The 23,374-nt window shown below is 47.1% G+C and overlaps 7 protein-coding genes across 7 annotated transcripts; 4 read left to right on the top strand and 3 right to left on the bottom strand.

Annotated features, from left to right (window-relative positions):
- Positions 1–2,394: 2,394 nt before the first annotated feature.
- On the bottom strand, positions 2,395–4,053 carry VFPPC_02131 (carbapenem antibiotics biosynthesis protein carD; the record flags this gene model as incomplete). The annotated part of the gene is made up of 3 exons (XM_022428267.1): positions 2,395–3,082; positions 3,137–3,195; positions 3,253–4,053. The coding sequence occupies 3 exons, from the start codon at positions 4,051–4,053 to the stop codon at positions 2,395–2,397; spliced, it is 1,548 nt and encodes a 515-aa protein (XP_022284119.1).
- A 668-nt stretch (positions 4,054–4,721) lies between these two features.
- Positions 4,722–6,611, top strand: VFPPC_02132 (delta-1-pyrroline-5-carboxylate dehydrogenase, mitochondrial precursor; the record flags this gene model as incomplete). The annotated part of the gene is made up of 3 exons (XM_018281832.1): positions 4,722–4,865; positions 4,942–5,420; positions 5,492–6,611. The coding sequence occupies 3 exons, from the start codon at positions 4,722–4,724 to the stop codon at positions 6,609–6,611; spliced, it is 1,743 nt and encodes a 580-aa protein (XP_018138923.1).
- Positions 6,612–9,311: 2,700 nt separating this feature from the next.
- Positions 9,312–10,989, top strand: VFPPC_13210 (amino acid transporter; the record flags this gene model as incomplete). The annotated part of the gene is made up of 5 exons (XM_018290987.1): positions 9,312–9,461; positions 9,518–9,779; positions 9,869–10,060; positions 10,110–10,501; positions 10,567–10,989. 5 exons carry the CDS (start codon positions 9,312–9,314, stop codon positions 10,987–10,989), a joined length of 1,419 nt encoding a protein of 472 aa, XP_018138924.1.
- Positions 10,990–12,277: 1,288 nt separating this feature from the next.
- VFPPC_13211 (proline racemase) lies at positions 12,278–13,306 on the top strand (the record flags this gene model as incomplete). Its single annotated transcript, XM_018290988.1, has 1 exon — positions 12,278–13,306. One exon carries the CDS (start codon positions 12,278–12,280, stop codon positions 13,304–13,306), a length of 1,029 nt encoding a protein of 342 aa, XP_018138925.1.
- A 1,472-nt stretch (positions 13,307–14,778) lies between these two features.
- Positions 14,779–15,141, bottom strand: VFPPC_16705 (hypothetical protein; the record flags this gene model as incomplete). The annotated part of the gene is made up of 2 exons (XM_018294458.1): positions 14,779–14,951; positions 15,000–15,141. The coding sequence occupies 2 exons, from the start codon at positions 15,139–15,141 to the stop codon at positions 14,779–14,781; spliced, it is 315 nt and encodes a 104-aa protein (XP_018138926.1).
- Positions 15,142–18,135: 2,994 nt separating this feature from the next.
- On the bottom strand, positions 18,136–18,411 carry VFPPC_02134 (hypothetical protein; the record flags this gene model as incomplete). Its single annotated transcript, XM_018281833.1, has 2 exons — positions 18,136–18,282; positions 18,340–18,411. 2 exons carry the CDS (start codon positions 18,409–18,411, stop codon positions 18,136–18,138), a joined length of 219 nt encoding a protein of 72 aa, XP_018138927.1.
- Positions 18,412–22,224: 3,813 nt separating this feature from the next.
- VFPPC_02135 (beta-lactamase-like protein) lies at positions 22,225–23,168 on the top strand (the record flags this gene model as incomplete). Its single annotated transcript, XM_018281834.1, has 2 exons — positions 22,225–22,708; positions 22,765–23,168. 2 exons carry the CDS (start codon positions 22,225–22,227, stop codon positions 23,166–23,168), a joined length of 888 nt encoding a protein of 295 aa, XP_018138928.1.
- Positions 23,169–23,374: the final 206 nt, after the last annotated feature.

A 23,374-nucleotide genomic window follows, 5' to 3' on the forward strand; every position in this document is an offset into this window, starting at 1 on the left:
TCTGACTGAGGATGGCCCTCTAGGTGGAACATGTCGTGGGACTTGTAGGAACACTTTGGAGATTGGGTGGTCGTGTAGTCTTGCGCGGAAGTGCATCTAGGCACTTTGGTGGGAGGGCAAGCCATCAAGCTCCTCAGCGTCATATCATGCTCTTTGTGCGAGCCGCCGGCGTAGCGAATGGTCCGGACAATGTGGCACAAATGACGCGGGTTTCGCAGGGTTCGGATGATCTGTAGCATTGCTTCCATGTTGCCGAAGGAGAAGAAATTGACCACACCGGTCCAGACCGGCCCCACTCCGGCATGGTGCCAAATGGAGCAATTATGTCGGAATTACAGCCGTAGCGTGCGGGGCTGATGTCATGCCATTGCCTTGGGGCTAGTCTATCAAGTTAGACACGACGACATAGGAGGAGCCCTGTTGTGGCGATTATCAATCTGAATTAGCACCCGCGGCTTTCATCTGAACATGGGTAACTGGGGCCTACTAGTGCCGCCTACAGTTTGGGGCGGTTTCCATGGTAGGGAGCAGGCCGGCAGGTCGTATTGGTCACGCAGCCTGGACAAGACATTCCATGAGACAGAGATAGCATCATAAAACCTGATATTTCTTCAAATCTTGCGGTGAAATTAGGGAGAGATTTAAACATTCATTTTGCAAAAAGCACTCCGCTGCGTATAGTGGGATGGTCTCCGGCTGTGCGTATTTTCGACGGGCGAATGCATATTGTATCAAACGCAGCGCTCATATTATTTCTCCCAACCCAACATCGCCTCTCTGGCGCTTGTGTTAACTACATTGCCAACCCCAAAGGCCGGTACAATGCGCATCATTCTCAAAGGAATGACTGCTCCTATACCTCTTTTGATGTCCATCAATCGACGCAGCAAAGAAACTTTCGCTCGATTCATATTATAATCTAAACCCAGAAGATGAATTGGGCTACTAATCAATTGAACCATTGCCGGAAGCAAGATTTGTGATGTTTTAAGCCCTTTGTCATCCGACATGAGCGCCAAGGCATGTTGCCCAAGCGTCGTGGTAGAAGCGAAGCTGGCTAGTACCGGAGCAACAACAACTGGCAAACTGAACGATGCGTATATCGTCACAGCATCTCGCAGGAGGAACAAGCCGTAACTTGGGGCCGGAACGGGAAGGCTCTTTGTTTTAGAGCTCAAAATGCGAGCCAGATTGGCGTCTTTGTATATACACAGCCCAGTGCTTACTGCTGTGGTCGTAACGAACTTGGTTGTCGTGGATGATTGTGTGGCGGCAGGAAGAGAGTTATTCCTGGAGTGAATGGAGTCGACCAGGTTCGCACTAGCATATGTACCAAAGTAGACGCCAAATGCAAGGCGGAGAGGCTTGGAATGGACAATCGAAAAAGGTCTTCTTGCCATCTCTACGGCGGAAAGCCATAAACAGTATCTTAACGTCTTGCCAGTAGCTGCCCTTCTTACTATGGTACTGTAGCGTGCGAATACTGGTTAGTGCATTGTAACTCTTCTGACCACAGCATCCACATGATGCAATGTCCATTTCTTTATAGGCTATGGATGGTGAAGCCAAACCTGTCAATCGCTGATACTATGGGCGAGATCAAGCAAGATGCGGCGGCGGCAGCGCCTAGATCGGCTGCGACAGATTTCAATGTCGATTGCGCCTTTGTAGCGTCCGCAACACCAGTGTGTTTACTACCAGCCGTCGAATGTGCGGTTTGGACCATGCTGCATATGTCTTCCATCTTGTATAGGTAGTGTGCGCGATAATGGCGGTTTGCTGGAATAGAGTGCAGGTCGATGTTGCTGTGGCCCGGAGCGTGGACAGAAAGTGTTGCTGGATATATGCCATGGGACCAGTCAGCTCGTCTCAACTAGCGCTGAATGAGGGCTAGCCTCTTCAAAGTGAACAATCAGGTAGCCGTAGTCTATTTGGATGCCCCGTATCGATTTCACAACACACTACCCAAAATGACCCCCTAGGGCTTGGTTAGCTCGTGTGGATCGTGGCCTTCTCAGCCCAACAACGACCATCGGCACTGCCGCAAAACACTAGAACCTCAGTCCATCGGGTATGTAGTGTTCACTAACTTTGGAATTCACCAGTCAGTGTGCCTTTAGGAGTACCCCCCTCGGCGTGAAACGTAGCCTTCATTGCCGCAGGTGTGTAGGGAAACACCAATTCTACCCCAGAAAATTGTGTTACATGTCAGACTGTGTTAAGCATGGGCTAGAACCAGGGCCTGAACGATTTTAAAACCTAGAATGAGGTAAGTTATGTATCTGGTAGCAAAATATATTCTGGTCACTTTTGCATCGGTACGAAATACTATTCACTAGGTAAATAAATTGCCCCTAACGTGTTCAGACACGATATTGACGCCATACTTCGGAACTATGCGCTGCGCGCTTGAAATCTTCTCGTTCGGAGCAAGCGCTGAAATGCCTCCTTCATCATAACGGTTGCTGTGCCACGGCTCCTTGCCACTGCATCCTTGTTCTCTTCCGCGCGACGCAACATGTACAAGAGACACTCTTGAAACGGACCCCATACTGAATACTTGTACACCCCAATTCTTGGATACTGTGGCGTGCCACCAAGCGTAACATGCCCAATTGCTTGGTCGCTTCTTTCAGACATCTTCTCAACATCTGCAGCTAATTGAAGAGAAAGCTCATCAGCCATGCCTTTGAGTTGCGCAAACGCCAAGCTCCTCAGCCCTGTACCCGGAGCGCTGCCCTTGTTACCTCGATGTTGAATATATTCCCGGTACAGCCTCAATGCCTCCTTTGCGCTGTGTGAGTTATGAGTGGCAAGCATAACATCTGCTGCCCATCGACCTTGGGAGCTCGTGGAACATACACTTCCAGAATCCAAGGAGCTAGCACCATGTGATGTAATAAGAAGCTTTACGGCTTCGTCATACGCCTTGTCGGTATCGCCCTTTGTGTCGTGGAGGAGGGTACGATCGGGCTCCGTGTGCATAAAGGCCCCGCGCACCATCTTGACCCCAAGAATGTAATTATTTTCGGCGGCATGCTGCAAGTGAGCACGCAATTTAGCAATCCCGGCCTTGAGATACCTTGGTAGGAAGTGTTAGTTGAAGCAGGTCGTTACCGTGGGCAAGCTGACTTACATCTGGTAAGTACTCAGAACGAAAGCATCGCTGCCTCTATTAAATGTCGACATGAGATTCTAACAGTTTTGTCAGCTTGAGCAATCATTCTTCACGTAGTTGTGGGCAAGGCGTACGAGCGCAATGTGGTCGATCGAGACTTGGCACCTGATGTCTTCTGCATCCACTAAAATTCTTATGCCCCGAGATTTCGCCGCTGCGCAAATCTCGTAAAGTGCAAGACGCAACACCTCAAGTTGGGCCAATAAGTCATGCCGAGCATCTTTAGTGATTGAACCTGGGTTCTTCGTGTACTCAAAGTATTGATCCATGACTTTGAGTGTTGACTTGCCAGCACCAGTGCATCGCACTGCGAGGTAGTCACCCTGGCGAAGGTTGTCAATTGTTTCCAAGTTAAACCTGACCCATGATGCCAATTCTGGCTCATCCGATGTGAGTAAAGTTTCGTGGTTCGTCTCAGGGACGACTATAGCCTCTCGTGCAAAGGCAAGTATTACTCCACGCACACCTATTTGTCGGAGCTCATTTACATTCTTTGCAATCTCCACTTTCCCTTCACCTATGCAAAATGTGTCGTAGAAAGTGGCTCGAATGGCTCGTCGCATGATGGCAGACCGATGTATCCAGTTGCTGTGGCGTTTTACAGTGCGAATTAATCTCGAAAGAGCTGGTTGTGGCAGTGAAGCAACCGAAAGGACTGCCAAGGATCGGATCAAGGAGCTCCAGGGGAGAGCTCGTAAACCTGTCAGAGCCTCTGGAGCATTGGATTGCGGCACTGACGAAGTGCTCCCAGACTTAAGGTCATATCTAGCAGTAACTTGAGAGTAGGAACGCGAAATATGCTGAAAGGTAGACAGTGAAGGGGTCGCCCGCCGTGCCAGTTCTCGGCTTGTTCGAACAAGATGAAGAGGCGGCATTGTGAGTAACTAAATCAAAGAAGTCTGGAGGTTTTCGTTTGATGACTCGTCAATAAAGTAGCTCTCAGCAATGTTGGATTGCACTTGGTTTGACCCCAAAGAATGGAAGAGCTGGGAGATTACGCCTTATCATGCTGTGGAAAGGACATGTCTAGTCATCCAAACCAATAAACGCCGTACCTTTTCTAGCCACAATTGTTCTTAGTTTGGCAAGTTAAACACAACATTGTGACCCTATAGGGAGCAATGTCCCCAGAATAAGACTCCCCGCTTGTGGTCTGGGCCTGTAAATGACCATATTTCTGTGTTGGAGCCGATGCTCCTCGTGTGCGCCGCTCTGGTGACTGTCGGAGCAAGGCCGATTGCCACCCCAGACGCCACTCATTACTCGGGTTTGCCGACCATGTACCTACCCAGCACCACTCACTCGGAGCACAGGCGATTGGCATTGCCAGAATGAAGCCGCCAGATTTGGATCTCTTATTCACGCTATGGATCAGTATTGCAGGCCCCGACGCGATTTGCCCCAAGAACCCCAAACCTTTTTGTAAATTCAACCCGACTCCTTTTTTAGTGTGCAGGGCATCGGAGGAAGTCTAGTCTTTTTTAACTCTAAATATCGAATCGTATCTATACGCCAGCAAACTCCTCCATCTCAGCAGACAGCAATGTTTGGACGCGGACAACTTCAAGCGCGCAGTCTGCGAGCTTCGCAATTTTTCCATTCTACAAAGACTAGGTTGCCTACACAAACTGTATGGATGTCAACTGCAGGGCAATTTAGAGTTCCAAAGCCTTTCAATGAGCGAAACGTAGGTCTATTGGAAAACTGGCTTCTGTCTTTGCCATGGTATTGTTTAAGCCATTTGTAACTGACGTAGCCTTCAGCGTGCATTTACCCCATCATCGCCCGAGAGACAAACGCTCCAAGATGCCCTCGATCAATTGAAAGCGCAACTTCCAGTTACCGTCCCCTCAGTCATCGCAGGCAGCGAAATTAGCGAAAGCCGTCGCGGACAAATTCTGACCAAGATGCCCTCCAAGCAAAGTCAGATCTTTGCCAAATCAGCTTCAGCAACTCCCAAGGACGTCGAGAGAGCCATAGATGCAGCATTAGCAGCCAAGGCGGAATGGTCAACCACCCCCTTCAACAACAGGGCTGGAGTTTTTCTCCGGGCCGCCGAGCTTGTCACGGGCAAGTACCGCGATCAATTACTTGCTAGCACCATGCTTGGGCAGGGTAAGAATGCCTGGCAAGCTGAGATTGATGCTGCAGCCGAGCTTGCAGACTTTTTCCGCTTCAACGTTTCCTTTGCCCAGGAGATCTATGAAAGGCAGCCTGAACTGATTGCACCAGGTGAGAGTGGGTATGATTTCCTCCGAGGACAGGCACTATCTGCACACAAGACCTCCATCAATAACAAACATTCCAATGTAGGCGGACAGACTGGCGTCCTCTTGAAGGATTCGTGTATGCTGTCTCCCCGTTCAACTTTACGGCCATCGGCGGCAACCTTGTTTCGGCACCTGCGTTAATGGGCAATGTTGTTGTCTGGAAACCTTCACCTCACTCTATCCACGCCAGTTATCTTGTCTACAAGATTCTTCTGGAGGCCGGTCTTCCGCCCAACGTAGTTCAGTTCGTGTCGGGAGATGCAAGAGAAATCACAGACATCATCCTCAACCACCCTCGTTTCGCCGCCTTACACTTCACGGGTTCGTCCGAAGTCTTTCGTGCCCTCCACCTCAAAGTGGCCGAGGGCATCGCGTCAAATAAGTTTGTCGAACTTCCCCGTCTCGTGGGCGAGACTTCGGGCAAGAATTTTCATCTCTTGCACCACTCCGCGGATATACCCAATGCGGCCAAACAAACAATTCGTGCCGCCTTCGAATACGCAGGCCAAAAGTGCTCCGCTTGCTCGAGGGTGTATGTCCCACAAAGCCGAGCTGAACAATTCTTCAACGAGATGAGAGCAGGTCTCGAAACTGTCAGGATCGGACCCCCGGAGCAGTGGGAAAACTTTGCCGGTCCCGTAATTCACAAGGATGCATTCGACAAGATATCCAACGCTATCGACAAAGCAAATCAGGATGCTGACCTTGAGAATATTTATGGCGGAACGTACGATTCCTCGGAGGGGCTGTACATCAATCCTTCCATTTACATATCCAATACCCCCAACCATGAACTTTTCCACAAAGAATTCTTCGGCCCAGTTTTAGTGGCATACATCTACCCTGATGATAAATTCGAGGAAACTCTCGAGTTAGTTGACAATCATGGTGGAGGTTTCGCCTTGACTGGTTCAGTGTTTGCAAGCGACAGGATGGCAATTGCGCTCGCAGAGGAGAAACTGCGATATTCCGCTGGAAACTTTTACACCAACAGCAAGACTACTGGTGCAGTAATTGGACAGCAGTCTTTTGGTGGAGGGAGGAGCAGTGGCACGAATGATAAAGCCGGTAGTGTGAGCTTGGTGCAACGCTTTGCCTCACCCAGGACTTTGAAGGAAGATTTTAAGACCCTAGATAGCGTCTTGTATCCAAGCAATCAGTAGACCTCGTTTACAAAGTCACCAGACTACGAGAGTAGCAAATTGCAAAGCGAGCAAAATATACGCTCTGGACATGTAGAAATCTTGAGGGATTCCGGGTCAAGCAGCAGACATTTGATCACATGTGCCAATGGGGCTGCTCGTTTGCATTGAATTTGGGTGTAATTGCAATAAATTTTGCCAGTCTTGGGCAAAGACCGCAACTTCCGACATTACCCTGCATTGGTTGTTTATCGAAGCGGCCGGTCTGATGGCTATACAACACAATGGAATCTCGCAGGTATACGGCGGCATCCGTAGCTGCATCAGTACTGGGAGAAAAAGTAGAGCATTGTTGTGCTTAGCTCTCCATCACTTCCATGGCACCGGCCCCACTCCGGTCCCACCAAACGCCAACCCCCAGCTAACTCAGGCCTTTGGTCAGATTTGGGAAATATATCTGCATTGTTCCAAAGGCGCGAACCACATGGTCAAGGCAGGAAACGACTCCATTTTCTACTCAACTCCAGATCTGTTGTTAGAGACAATTTTACTCTTGTACGTCATGGACAAAACGTCACATATCGCGGTCCTTGGCGCTGGTGCTTGGGGTTTGTCCACGGCTCTGCATCTTATTGAAGGTGGATACATCAACATCACCGTTTTTGACCAAGCTTCTGCTATTCCATCTCCTTATTCCGCCGCAAACGACCTGAACAAAATAATCAGGGCCGAGTACGAAGATCCATTCTATACAAGTTTGACGCTGGTAGGTCAATCTGACACGAACAAAGTTCCATCACGATCTTGTGAGCCTAAGTCTCCTTTTCTCTACCGTAACAGGAAGCCATCGAAGCTTGGAAATTGCCACTCTTTGGCCCGCATTTTCATCAAACCGGCTACGTCAACTGCACCTCTGGCCATGCTCCCCAGAAATCAGTCGACACGCTTAACAAGAACCTCAAGTCTGTTTCGGAACTGTCAGCCTTTGCCAACGAGATCCAAATTTTGCGACACAAGAAGGATTTTAACAAATTCGCCTGGCAGCTAACTGGCAAGCTTAGCGGCTTCCAAGGCTACTATAACCGTCTTGCAGGGTACGCCCACTCTGCAAACACACTTGAAAGCGTGCAAGAGTACTGTGCCGCCAGAGGCATTCGCTTCCTCCTGGGCGACAAACTGGGTAAAATTGAGTCCCTCACTTACGACTCGTCCGGCAGATGCTCTGGAGTCCGTACTGCGGATGGCCGGTCTCATCAAGCCGATTTGACCATTTGTGCTCTGGGAGCGAATGCCGCATCCGTAATTCCAAGGCTCGGCAAATTTGCTGTTGCACGATGTTGGTCAGTGACCCATGTTCAATTGACGGCAAGCGACGCGAATCTCTTGCGAAACATACCCGTTGTTAATGTCAGGGACTTGGGGTTTTTCTTCGAACCAGATCCTGCTACTCGTCTGCTCAAACTGTGTCCACTAGGTGCTGGCTATACAAACACGGACCAGGATGGCATTTCTCTCCCTCCACCAAACATTGCGGATTCGGGCTGGGGTGGTTTCATCCCAGCTGAGGATGAGCGGAACCTGAGGACCTTGTTGCGAGCAACGCTGCCTTGGCTTGCCGATAGACCATTTACTGATAGTAAATTTTGCTGGTTTTCAGATACCGCTGACTCTGAATACTGCGTTGACTTTGTCCCAAACACTGCGAGGTCCCTCGTTGTTCTTTCTGGGGACTCTGGTCACGGCTTTAAAATGATGCCCATTGTTGGCAAATGGGTACTCGCGCTCCTTGATGCCGGGAGACAAACTTTGCCACGTTGGCAGTGGAAGGCAGACTCAGGTCACAACTCGTGGGGTGATGGAGTCAGTTGGCGTGTGGGCAAGGCCAGAGAGATGAGTGAATTGGTCAAGGAGCAGGCTGCAGATATCGCATCACGTTTGTAAACCAACCAATCTGAACTGCATGTATTGTTCTATATCTTAGAAAAGTGTGCTTATCGCTCATTGTCAAGATGCAGAGGATTTTCCACCCATGTACTCTTGATGACACTTCTGTACATATCGGATAGTGATGACGCGAGAGCCATTTTTTTCTGTCCTTGCTGTCTTCGTTCCAACGAGATAGCACAAGGCACCAGACAAGGCGCTGCCTGGCAAGATTGCAAGGGGCGTGCAAGGGGCGGACACCATCGGAATAGAACCCGATGCTTCTTCAGACTCTCAGTCACCTAAAAGGCCAGGCCGGCAATTCCGCTCTGTGATGACCCACCTCCGCAAAATTCCCCACGAAATATCGGTGATCCCATTGCCACCGCCACAATACGGTCGGTAGTCACTAGTTCCTTACCCCAGAGAGCCTCACCACAAGATGCCATGATTCGCAACACAGCTTGCCGCTTCTCTTCTAAAAGCAGATTGGCGCAGTTGGAGCCACCAAAGCAACAGACACACCATTTGAAAGTCTCGACACCCTACCGCTGATGCGCAGGAAGCAACCCTAATAAGTGAAAGCAGTTAAAAAGTCTGCATACTCCCGAGAAATTACCACCGCGTCAGGATTAGCCTTGAATTAAAGGTACGCGACTACTTCTATAATTCCCACTCCAAAGAAAATCGGATTGAACCGAGCAAGAACTGCTGTTCCCTGACCCATTCACCATAAATTCTTTTCTCAATACTGCAGAACCCAATCCTTGCCAACGCTGGATAGTTTTGTCTCTCAAGATGTCAACAAGCTCCAAGAAATTTGACTTGGAAAGAAGAGCTGGTCCTCCATCAATGACTGGTGCCGAGTGTCAAGAATATGAGGAGACTCCGTGTATTCACGATGAGGTATTTGGAGACTTGTCGGAGAAAGGGCCAAATTACCGCAACGTAAGCTTCCTGGATGCTACTATAGAACTAATTCGCGAAAACTAATGTGTGGATAGGTCGGATGGATGGGAACTGTCGCTCTCATGATGAAAACCCAGATTGGCCTAGGTGTCCTCTCTATTCCTGCGGCGTTCGATACCCTTGGATTGATTCCCGGTCTTATTTGCCTACTTACTATCGCGGGCATTACGACGTGGTCAGACTATATTGTTGGTGTCTTTAAGCGCAAGCACCCTGAAGTTTATAGCATCGACGATGCTGGTGGAATGATGTTTGGCCGCGTTGGCCGAGAATTCTTTGGTGCCGCATTTTGCATTTGTAAGTACCTCCCCCTTAGAGCTGCCTGAATGCAGCGCATCAGGGAATATCACGTTTCTCGTCGCCGCAGTAGCATTGACACCTTGCAGACTGGATCTTTGTTGCTGGTTCGGGAATGCTGAGCATTTCCATCGGTCTCAACGCGGTATCGTCTCATGGGGCCTGTACTGCGGCTTTTGTGGCAGTTGCCGCCATCATCGGCTTCATGTTTGCCAGCATTCGCACACTAGGCCGCATAAGCTGGTTGGCATGGGTAGGACTTACGTTTATCCTGGCTTCTAGTGAGTTCCCTTTCTACAAATTCAATCCGTCAAGTGCTAACAATTGTAGTTCTGGTCGTGACTATCGCGGTTGGTGTTCAAACCCGGCCGGCTGCCGCACCTCAAGTCGGTCCCTGGATTTCCGACTTTAAACTATTCAAAATGCCACCTTTTACCTCAGCTATCTCCGCTGTATCTTCTCTTATCTTCGCCTATGCGGGTACACCGGCCTTCTTCGCAGTTGCAGCTGAGATGCGAGACCCAGAGCTCTATACCCGGTCTCTACTCGTCTGTCAAAGTGGAGTGACAGCTACTTATATTGCAATTGGCACTGTTGTCTATTATTTCTGCGGCTCATTTGTTGCGTCCCCAGCACTGGGTTCCGCGGGTCCAATAATGAAGAAAGCTGCTTACGGCCTAGCTCTGCCAGGCCTCATAGTCACAACGACGATTGTTGTTCATGTAAGCACGACTCCAGGCTATAATCTATTTAAAATCATGCCTTCTTACTCTAATGGTTTCTTTAGTTACCGGCCAAGTACATCTTTGTTCGTATCCTACGAGGGTCAAAGCATTTGACAACAAATGGTGTTGTCCATTGGGGGACGTGGCTAGGCTGCACATTAACCACCACTATAATTGCCTACGTAATTGCTAGCGGAATCCCCGTTTTTGGCGGTTTAGTGTCGCTTATTGGTGCTCTTCTTGGTACACTCATGTCGTTCCAGCCGATGGGTTGTATGTGGCTATATGATAACTGGAAGAGGGGTAAGCAAGAGATGATGTGGAAGTGGGTTTTGATGGTTATGTTCAGCAGCTTCGTTGTGGTTTCTGGCACGTTTCTTATGATTGTCGGCACTTATGGCTCTGTTGTCGGTATCATAGATTCGTACAAGGAGAGTGGCGGTTCAACTGCTTGGACCTGTGCAGATAACTCAAACTCTGCATGAAATATGCTAGTAATCGCCATATAGTCGCCCAATATGGGTGGTATAAAAGACACCTTGCTTCCCTCTTACTAGGATATGATGCCAGCTCCCGTGAGAAGCCATGTCATGTGCATGGAGCGAAGTTATTACATTGCCGGGATACATACGGCCGTAGTAAACCTCAGGAAGAGTGAATACAGGCATCAGCTACAGACGGGGCACTTCGGGGCAGAATTATAGTGGAATACTATACTACGACCTCACCTATTATACCTAGGTACCTCTAGTATCCGCTCGGCCCTACCCTGCTTTCCAGTAAAACTAGGGACCAAAACTCTTACTCGGCCTAGGGCGTTTATGTTTTAATTGCCAATCCGACAACGCATTCGCTGTCCTACCGGGCTCACTATAACAGCTTACAAGCTTAATAGGTAGCATGTACTTTATAGGTAATATTGGGTCTATCCCGCCTACCTAATTCAACGCTATAGTGCCCCACATGTACCTCATGTCTGTACTCGCTTTACCTGGGATTTATTGCGGCCCCAATACATAGTCTGATCATGTGACAACTATACATGCCACGCTTGGACATCTGGGGGGAGCCAACAACGCTTTTGTTCGTCCAGGTGCTTATTATTGGGCGCCAATGTCTCTGTTGGTTGAACGCAAAGGGGTTATATCAAAGAAAATGACCGCTAGGTCATTTGCTCTAGCAAAAGGGAACGCTCCGCTGATGCAGAGAGATAGTATGGGTTATATCCCGTTGACAGGTTATGAATGGAATGCTGAGCCACGTTCGTAAGGTAGGTGATCGGCATCCCCCGCGCTTGGCGACCCGCGACGCTACGGCTGCAACCCCGCGCTTGGCTGGATTATGCCCGGCATTTCGGGGTGGGGCCGAAATTACCAATGAATTCAGCGGTCATGCCATGTTTCCACTGCAGGAGGGGTGACGGGGGTCTAGGCTTTGTTCCATGTACTGCTGGTGCTTTTCTGTCCTGCCAGTGTCTGATTGCCTTTCTTCCCTGAGGTGTAAATATGGCTGTTATCAGTACCAAGCATCCAGTCTTGTTATTGATGCAGTTGAGCAATGTGACGGCTCTTCCGAACCTAATCCACCTGCATCACGCAGGAGTCGGCGTTGGCGATTCCACTCAGAGTGTCATCTACCGTAACAGGCACCAGCGAGCTGAAATATAGTAGCAACTACGCCAAATGTAAACCTTTGCCAAAAAAGCCGGTAGACTCACGACCAGGTAGTCACAGTCACATTCTTTACGTACTTTCTCTACCTTCCTCTGGCAAAATGCCCTTCGGAAAAATTCTCCACGTTGTCGGCATCCATGCAGCCGGCGAAGTCTGCGATGTAGTCGTTGGCGGAGTAATTGATGTCCCAGGACTGACCATGTACGACAAAATGATGCATCTCTGGAAGCACCAAGATGGATTGCGGCAACTTCTAATGAACGAGCCGCGTGGATCCTCTGCCATGTGCCATAATCTCATTCTTCCGCCATGCAATAAAGAGGCAGATGCCGGTTTCATTATCATGGAACACGAAGAGTATCCGCCCATGTCAGGAGCAAACACCATTGCCACCGCCACTGTCCTGCTCGAAACGGGCATGATTGAAATGCAGTCGCCTATTACAAGCCTTAAGCTAGACACGCCAGCGGGTTTGGTAGCGGTGGATGCTGAGTGCCAGGGGGGCAAATGCGTCAGCGTCTCTTTTCACAATGTACCGTCGTTTGTGTTTGCTCTGGACAAGGAGATTTCAGTTCCAGGCATCGGGAAAATTAAGGTCGACATTGCGTGGGGGGGCATGATATACGCTCTTGTTGATGCTTCTACGCTTGGATTGGAGATTAAGAGCAAAAATGGCGCGGAGTTGGTGCGGATGGGAGAGACCATCAAACGCGCAGTTCAGGAACAGACGGATCCAGTCCATCCTGAGAATCCGAAGATCAGGGGCGTGAGCATTTTGGAATTTACAGAGCCATTGATAGATGATGGTCACAAACAGTCGGCAGTTAACACCGTCGTCGTCTCGCCGGGACGACTCGACCGAAGCCCATGCGGCACGGGGACCTGCGCTCGTCTTGCCGTTCTCCACGCGCGTGGTATTCTTAGGGTTGGGGACTTCCTTTGTCATCGCAGCATCATTGGGACGGAGTTTATCGGATCTATTGGCGAGACAACAACGGTTGGAGAGTATCCTGCCATCCGCCCTACGGTGAAGGGAAGCGCTTGGATCACCACTTTCAAACAGGTCGTTTTGCATCCCACGGACCCCTTCCCTGAAGGCTTCAGGGTCGGCGATGTTTGGCAGATGTAAATTATTGATTGGGACACTTTCAATTTAATTCAATGTTATACACTTCATCGATCACATAACCTGTTCATTGATCAATAGCCAACGACGATTTATGGCTCGTGCTGTGTGAGTCTGTTATCTTACGTCAGATGCTGTTAAGTAAACCAGGCAATTACGGGGGTTTTAATACTCATTTCAAATGTCATCATGCGGTATTATTTACTGCGCAAAACACAAAAGAACACTGCAATACTCGTAACGGCTGCTATACTCGTGATAGGAGCCGGACCATTATTGTTCTACTTCCTTAGCCCCTAATGGTTCCATCGGCCATTTGACATGAACAATGTAACACCGTTATAGTACACAATGTTCCTGCATTGCATAAAATTAAGCGCCTAAGTTCTGACTTTCTCAACAAACTTGACCAGCTGAGCTGCTTGCACACACATATGAACTCGGAGGTTGGCCGGGTTCACTGCCTCGTCCTGAATTTAACGCCTCTTCCGTTAAGACCCGACAATGAGACCCGAATAGGAGACTTGAGAGAAACCAGTGACAAATTTGAGTTTGATTTTATTTGCGCTGGCGTCTACGAATTCGAAAGATCCCAAACAAGATGCGAGCCAATTGCACTGCCCCACTGCTCGTGTCATTCTCGTCGCAACATCTCGGAGCTCTTGGCCCATCACAACCAAGCATAGAAACTTGTTGAGCACATATCAGCCACATTTGTCATTCACGAAGCCACTGCTGACGGGAGAAGGAACTGGACACGCTGGGCTAGGATGATCGAGATTTCACAGGGACATTGAAAAGTCCCGTACGTCGCTCGAATTTTGGCGCATTGAACAATTTCGACTTCTTACAGAGGCCAATTTCAATTCGTCAACTCATTTACCCTACACAGAAGCATTTCCATTCTCTTTTTTTTTTTTCGCAAACCGCTGTATTAATCATTCGCCATGGCGGAAGTAGAGAGCTTAGTATCGCAAGAACGTTGCACTTGGAGCTGCCTTGCCGCTGACCTGTGTTCTGCAGCGTACGCATCGGCACTGGCGTCCCCATGGGCTGCGGTTGCTGACAAGTGAGTGGTTATTTCGTTTAGCCAAACAGAGTCGATTTTAAATACACTTTCAACAGTGGATATAATACTACGAGAATTCCGAGTAGTTGACTTTATTTGTCTCGCGCAGACTCATCTACAAGAGAGCCACCGGTTCCAGTTTGGCATACTCGGTGAAATCGTTGGTGTTCAAGCCCAGAACATTAGCCAGGTCGATAGGGATGTCATTCCTCGTCTATTTCGCAACGTATGCCACAGCCAATTGTTTCGATTCTATCTACGCCAGGAAGAATTGCACAGACCCCGCTATAGCCTCTGGGTCGCCTGCCAAGTGCTTCGCCACAACGGCCGTTACTATCGGCTCTTGTGTTCACAAGGATGATCACTTTGCCAATGTTGCAAGTCGAACGCCGGTGCCTCTCTTGTCTTATGCTTTATTTACGCCCAGGGACATGGTTACTATGTTTGCATCTTTCACCTTGCCTGCCATGATCGCTCCGGGGCTGGCCTTTTTTTCTGGCTCAGTCACGTCTCGAGTCTCCCCGTGGTTTGATTCAGACGAGTCGCGATTGCGAGGTGCCCAGGTGCTGGCCCCCATGGCTACGCAGATAATCAGCACGCCGATTCATCTCTTGGGACTCGACGTACACCACAGACGAGAGAACATTTCGATTGCTGCACGCCTCAAAGCCATCTGGAGGTATGCTCCGGTCTGTGCTCCACTGCGAATGGTGCTGATCATGCCCGCGTTTGGGTTTGGGGGTGCTGCGAATAAAGATTGTAGAGGCATGATGCTCAAGCATTTGATTTGACAGGCTAGTAGCATGCAAATTTATTGATTATGCTGTAGAAGAAAATTTGTCTCCATATAGCAAAGCGTCGAGGTTAACTCTACGTTTTGAGAGGATGGACCAATATAATACACTAAGAACGCATGTTTCGCATCATGCCATGGAATTGCCACTGATTTTACCTAGCAGTGTGATATCCCAGTTTACCATTGAAGTCTGATGCCGTAGTGAATAGATGCTACGAGATATTCGTTGAAGGAACGTAGAACATTGCAATTGTAAATCTGCCGTACGACTTCAAATTTTACTTGTGAAAGGGTCGAACTTGGATTCTTCCGCTCCCACTCTAAGGATCTAGACTTTTAGTCCTACCTTGTGTGATCGTTGCACCCACATGAGCATCCAGTTGTTAAAAGTCTGCCAAGAATTCAATACGAGCTGGATTGCAATACTACTGGAGCAAGGACAATGATAGTTTACAACACCTGCTCATAATGTAGAATGTCCACAGAGTGCAAATGGTACCATTTGGTAACCCATGTGGTGGATTCTCATACCCAAAGTATTTGGATAAGACTGTGTAAGTCTGCTTGCGAGTATTTTCATCTCTTGTACACCAGCCGTTAACCTACTTACTGTACACCGTAATCTTCCATCGTCTGTGACATCCATTCTGTCTGATCAATGTTAATCGCATTCGCTATTTCTAGTATCTGCGAGGTCGACAACCCATTTGCGAAATCGTCTTCATGAAGAATGCTCCCTGGTTCCGTAGTATGCAAACCTTCATATGACAAGCTCTGGCCAACTAGTGGTGGTCTTGCATCCGTTGACAAGACTTCGGTGTAGCTAGGCGGCTCTGTTTCTAGATGACTGGTTGGCACCTGTTCCTTCCAGATAGAGTGAGACACCGTTGAAAGTAAATGTTCCAACTGTCGCAGCTCTGAATGTTCCAATTCAGCGATACGGTTTCCACTTGCGCAAAGTTCTTCAAATATGGCATACGCTCTGCACAGCCAAGTGGAGTAATGAGAAGCCAGATTTGGATTCAGTGTCGGTGCCACTAGGATATTTGTTGTGGAAATCGAGAGTGCTTCAAGGTCAAACGCGAGGAATGTTTCTGAATGCCCAAAATACAACACAAAGTGAGTGACATACCCAGGCAAATGACCTCGTTGACTACATACCGAGAAGCCCTTGTTGCTGCAAGCATTCTAGTATGACGATGGCCTGCAGACATGAATCAAGGCACATCTGAATCAGACTCCTCACAGTCTGCGACGAATGCAAAAGGTCACTGCATGATTTGCTGTTCTCTAGTCGTATTTTTAAAAAGCAAAATAGCATTGGTCGTGTTGCCAAAATAATACACTGTTTGAAGTTGCATATTAGTTCGCGGATTTGCGGTAGTAATGATTCGGAGATGCCTACCTGGTGGTACAGCAGGTGGACGTGTGCAGACTGTCTCGATATCCCACTGGCCGTGTCATGAAGGGCGAGAGGAAACGACTGCTGAAGCTCGTTGGCAAGCTCTGCAATCCCCGGGAGTGCCTCCTTGGTTCGGAGCAGAAATCTACTGTCTAGCCGTCCATCTGAGCCGTATATTGCTATATGGGATAGTTAGCGAGTTCCAGAGACAAAAGCTTCCATATATTCGAAGCTAGCAAACCTCTATTAACATGGGCAATAACTCGTGACAGCTTAATCCGTAAGGCGAGGGCCTTGGCGAGAGTAGGATCATTAGGAAACGATGGGAGTGGTGTGCAGATATCCTCATCATTCACTGACTGAGGCACGCCCATCCAAGAAGTCATTTCTCTGTCCAAAACATGTACAGTCGCCCAGATCCTGTAATACCTCTGAGCAACGCCTTCCCCTACTTGCTGGACGGACACATTCGTGTGCATGCCTTGACTCATTGCTAGACGCATAGCCTGGCCAATCTAGTACAAGATGTCAGTTCTGTCATATTCGATAAGACATCTGTCTTACAAAGTTGTACGCCGAGATTCGATGGTCAAGACATTGGAGATACAACGCTATACAACAAAGGATCTCCGTCGATCGTAAAGGTTCTCTAGCGAGTACTATCGTGTTAGGTAGCAGTTTCATAGCCTGTATGAAGTACTCGGCGCCAGGCGGTTGTTTGCCTCTGCTGCTTTTGGACACGAATGCTTTCCCAAATGCGAGTAGAAGCAGAAAATGTATGTACCACGTGTTACTGTCCTTTGCGAATTTATCTTTTTGCAATGGTTGCGCGTAAAATTCACGCAATAGGCCCATGAATTCGTCCTCGTCAAACAAGTGAAACAGTTGGCAGCAATGAAACCTGACTGCGTTTACCAAGTGGATTGCGTAGTCTATAGTGGGTAACGAGGCAGAGCTCGCCTCAAAGGCTAGGGGATCATCTCTATCCTGCAAGTCATAAGTTTCACCGTCAAAGATCAGCCCAGGCGAAGGCAGCGCAGATTGGTGGACATATTCATGTGTCATGTTGACGATTCGTCGTGTGAAGGACCAGTTGGATGATACTCCCAAGTAATCTAACACATCTCAGTTAGCTAGACTCTCAAGCGAAAGAAGCATCATTCACAATCAAGCGCACATGTTCTTCCGCTATCCGATGTCATGAACACAGAAGTTCCAGTAGATAACGGGTTTGTTAAAGACTGAATGGCTGGAGATTCAGTCTCAGACTGCGAGGAGTTGACGCGTCCTAACATCTGCGCTCCTTGTCTATGAGCCTCAAGAATGGAAGGTAACTGCGTTGGCGTAACATCGCCATCGTTATCCTCTGGACTACATAGTTGGCAGAATTAGAGTATGACGTACCGAAACTGCCACGCTGTGCTCTCCTTGGTTGACCTGGGTAAAGCTCGGAGAGTTGCTACCTTGGTTCTGTTCGAAGCGAGCAACCTTCTCTTGAAGTGAGCTGAGATACCTAAAAATAGCTCTCACTCAGTCATTGAAAAATAAGGGCAGTCAAGTATCAATCACGGACTCTCGGTTGACCAGGACATTTTGATCGTGCTCATCATACTGGCATGATAAGCTCCGCTTATGGCAGGCCGCGCAAGGTCGGCCGCCAGAACATTTGGTCTTTTGCCTGCGGCAACGTGCACATCTATACGACCTGTGAGCTGTATGATGACATCGTCGGACTACCACCTCACTAACGCATTTGATGATCTTTTGGCAAGCCGACTAGATCCCCGCCCCGAGATCGACTTATCGGGATGACGACTTAATTCTTGTGGCTTTGACGACATTATAGTTTCTGTAATAATGCTTTTTCCGTTTCGCCTAAGCGATAATGCATAACGATATTATCGCAGACACGTGAGCGATAAACCTGACTCGTCCAATTTTTGGGTTATGCGGGGGAGGTTGGAGCAGTCCCTGTCACATGAGCATTGTTTATAGATTTCCCGGTGATCTGCCGCTGCCTGCTGTTGAACATTAGATAAGCTGTGCAAAAATCCGGGCGGGCATGTAATATTGCGCGCCCTGCTGACTAACTTTTGCGCGCCCCCCTTTCCGCACGCACACAACAGCGGTACTGTTGCCGAGCTCCCATTAACAACCTACTTTCTTAAATACAATGCCTCCTGTGCATTACTCTCCATCGCGGCTGCCTCCCAGATCTTACTCATACCCAGAGCATTGCCGATTGTAGTTTTTGTAGTATTGTAGTTTTTCTTAAATAATTTATATAAAATAGACTAAAATACTTATAAGAAAATAAAGTCCCTTAAAATATAGATACTACTATAATAATATTAAGACTTACTAAGAAAAGTGGGTCTTAGGGCTTAGGTTAGAGCTAAAACTAAAAAAACTATAAATGTAGTTTTTTTTACATAGGAATTTGTAGTATTTTGTAGTATTTTGTAGTTTAGGCTAATTATTAAGCAATAAGACCCACTTTTCTTAGAACTACATTGTAGTTTTTTAGTTTGCTATTTTTAGATATAAATAGTTACCCTATAGCTATTTTAGTCTATTTAATATAAATTCTTTGTTGAAATAAAAAAAACTACAACATGTAGTTTTTGACAATGCTCTGTGTGGTTGGCAATAGTACTGCTGTTGTGTGCGTGCGAAAAGGGGGGCGCGCAAAAATTAGTTAGTAGGGCGCGCAATATTAAATGCGCGCCTGGGCGCCTCTGTATTGGCCGCCCGAAAAAGATAAATGCATAACCCAGCACGGCGTCCCAACGCTCCTCTAAGCAGAAATGTCATAAGTTAATCCGTTAACTGCAGAAACCACTTAATCTACCGGCAGGGAGCCTTAGCTAGGGGATACATGGAAGTCTTCCCCTAATAGCAGCCATTAGCTACCCCCTTAACTTAAAATTCCATTTGCGCGCTTTATAACTTTAAGGCTATATTACACACCACCCTATTAGATATATATAGACTAATATAAAACTAGAGTTTATCTAGAGAGCTATAACTTGCTTTAGAATGTAAGGAGCACTCTTTAGGTAGTCTCTAAAATCCTTTATTAATAATGCTCCCCTATTTAGGAGTATTCTGGGAGTATTAGTCTAGGCATCTTTCTGCTTTAACTTAGGAATCTAGCGTTTCTCTAGGTACCTCTATAGCTAGATTAGAATCTTAATGCTATTTCTAGATAATTATTACTGCTAGCTCCTTATATTAGTAGATTTACGGATAAATATACTATTATAAAATAGAGAACATAAAGATAGCTTATTATACAAAGTAGCCTACTCTATACCTACTAGCAAAACATAAGCTTCTCCTAAGAATAAGGTAATAAATTCACCTTAAACTAATTTAAGTGTATCTAGGCAACTAAGTTTACCACTAATATAGTTTTACATCTAGGTAACTAAATTTACCACTAACACTTTATAGGCTTGCATAGCAATAGCTTTACAATTTAGATAAGAGGCTTACTCGCGTAAAATACTATTGCTCTATATATAAGGTGATGAATTCACCTTATATAGCTTTACTAACTTAAGGCAAAAAATAAGGTGATAAGTTTACCTTATATAGCTTTATAACTTAAGGTAATAAATTCACCTATTAAGTGGCTCTTCTAAACTATAGCTATATAGCCTAAAGAATTAAAAAAAATAAGGTTCTTAAACCTCTTAAAGGAGTATAAACCTTATATGTGAACATAAAGCTCCACTAAGTTAAAAGGGTAGTATAGGTATAATAGACACTCCTTATTGCTCTATAGGGAGCCTAGGAAAACCCCTAGAGAAGTTGTATGCACGGCACTAGCTGCAGTAAAGTCACACTTACCCCTGCCAGTTGCCCTAATATAGCTGCTTAGCTAGTCTCACCCCCGTTTGGGGTCCGCTAGATGTGGGTTTAAAAGAGGATTTACTATATGCACTCTTATTGGCCGCTAAGCAGTAGATTTATGTTTTATGCATTAGCCTACCAAGAATTTATGTCTATATGTTAACTAGAATTTATATATAGTATTTTGTTAGCCTAAAACAAACACACCTAAGAGCTTAGAGCGCCCTATAAAATACCGCACTTACACGCAACTTATTAGCAATTTAGTCTAGATTATTACTTCCCTTTAGTTTAAGTAGTTAGAATCCTTCTAATTGCCTAGATTAAATAGTATTTAATTCTTAATTGCTTTAGTCTTTCTAGAAGACTTTCCTAAAGTTATTTAGTAGTGTGCCTCTATAAGGTATAGCATGTAGCAAAGAAAGGCGCTTTTAGGCCAAGTGGTTAAAAGTCTCCTAGTTCTTTAGATTAAATAGTATTTAATCCTTAATTGCTTTAGTCTTTCTAGAAGACCTTAGCAATATTATTTAGTAGTATACCTTTATAAGGTATAACCTATAGCAAAGGAAGGCGCTCTTACTTAATAAGGGATTTAGTAAATAAGCATTAAATATATTAAGTAAATAGCTCTAGTTAAGAAAAATTATAGTTAAGTCTATTAATTATTGTTATCTAGCTAGAGAGGGCAGAACCTCCCTTCTTTAGCCAGGAGTTTTTTAATTAACAGACTTAACCGCGATTTTTTTTTAACTAGAGCTATTTACTTGATGCATTTAATGCTTGTTTACTGAATCCCTTGTTAACCAAGGGCACCTTTCTTTGCCGCAGGTTATACCTCCCAGAGGTGCACCACCAAACGATATTGCTGGGGTCTTCCGGAAAGACAGAAGCAATTGAGGATTAAATACCATTTAATCTAGGGGATTGGAAGAGTTATGACTACTTGGACTAAATAGAAGTGATTTAATTTAGACTGAATTGCTGACGAGCTGCGTGTAAGTGCGGTATTTCTTAGGGTACTCTGAGCTCTTGGGTGTGTTCGTTTTAGGCCAACAAACTGTAAAACCACCAATAATATTCTTGAACAACTGTAAAGGTCTGGGCTAAAGCCCAGTCTTGTGCGCAACTGAGGGAGCCTGTATAGTGCTAGATTGAGCAGTCACAAGGGACTTGTTCAATTCGTACTCTTTTGCCGTAATGGCCAAAGGGCCCGGACAACCGGTATGTCTGCAGCTAGCACCTGCGATGGCCCAATCGGGCTAGACCATAACAACAACTGATTATTAAAAGCTCACGTTGAATCACCATTAGGTGGTAGTATAGTATTAGCAGCTATCGTATTAAAATTCAGTTGTACCTATGTCTGGTAATGTTGGAAAGATCTCCCCAGCGACGCCACAGCAGCTCAGGGTAAAAGCAGCGCTGCTCAGGCACTAGTTGGTTCAAAACCCGCGACCTGGTTGGCGGAGCAGAAGCCCACATTTTTAACGGCAGTCGGCATTTTGATGGATGTGGAAGTGGCTTGTGCTGGTCCGAGGACTTGGCATGATCGCCGACCAAAACCTGACGCCTCGCCGACTGACAGTATTGAACCTTGACGCATGGCCGAGCATCAGGCCACACATGAGCAAGCCAAATGATTATAGGTGAAGGGTTCAGAATGCCGAAACAGCCTCAATGGTTCTATATTTAAAACTGAGTACCTATCCGTTTCGAAATGGCTTACAAGGTCAACTCCCCTCACTTGTAGCACACATCCCACAACGATTCAACGTATACTTCGACAACTAGGCAAAATGGATCAAATGCTGGCAGTCCACGATATTCACGAACCAAACACAGGAACCTGGCAATATGTTGTCGCAGACCCGTCCACCATGAGCGCAGTCATCATCGACTCCGTCTTGGACTTTGACCCAGCCTCTGCGAGCATCACCACAAAAAGTGCAGACACTCTGTTGGCTCTAGTCAAAGACAAGGGCTACAAGGTCGAGCTAATTTTGGAGACACACGCCCATGCCGATCACCTCACTGCCGCCGCATACCTGCAGGAACAGCTCGCGACAAGTCAGGGTACTCGGCCGGAGATAGGCATAGGCAAGCGCATAGCCGAAGTGCAAAAGCGCTTCGGTGACAGATACGGAGTAAATCCCGATGAATATAAGAACGCCTTTGACAGACTATTCGAGGATGATGCCGAGTTTCGGATCGGCAATCTGACAGCCACTGTTCTCTACTTACCCGGCCACACTCCAGATCATGTCGGTTACAAGATTCAAGGTGTGCCAATTTCACAATTCGTATACAAGTATTTGCGTGTAAACTAACCTGAACAGACAACATATTTTGCGGCGACTCCCTTTTCAACGCCGACGTTGGCTCCGCGCGGTGCGATTTCCCCGGCGGCGATGCGACACAGCTGTATGCCTCTGTGCAGAAACTCTTAAACCACGCACCGCATGTGAAGATATGGACTGGACATGATTACCCGCCTGAAGCGAGGGCAGGGCGTGCCGTTTCCGCAATGACGGTCAGCCAGCACAGAGAGCAGAACAAACACCTCAAGGACGGGACATCGCGAGAAGAGTTTGTGACTTGGAGAACGGAGAGGGATGCGACGCTGAAAGAGCCACGGCTTATTCATTATGCTTTGCAGATTAATATTCGGGGTGGGCGGTTGCCGAAGGCGACTGCGTTGGGGGACAGGCTGGTTCATGTGCCGCTGAAGGCTTCATTTTAGTCAATGCCGTGATGCTTTGGACGGTGTGATGTGTCAATGATGCAAGGAAAGTATGTGCTATAGCTAATGAAGTGTTTTGGTCCATGTTTATATGGTGGCGGCTTTCTCCGTGTACTGGTGCTTCCCCTCGAATTCGTGCTTGAACTGGTGCTCTTCACAATTGGAATTCAGTGTCTGTGGGTTCACCTGTTCTTTCGTAGGGGTTT

The sequence above is a fragment of the Pochonia chlamydosporia genome, chromosome 1 (genome assembly GCF_001653235.2).
Source record: "Pochonia chlamydosporia 170 chromosome 1, whole genome shotgun sequence".
In the NCBI taxonomy this organism is placed as follows: domain Eukaryota; kingdom Fungi; phylum Ascomycota; class Sordariomycetes; order Hypocreales; family Clavicipitaceae; genus Pochonia; species Pochonia chlamydosporia.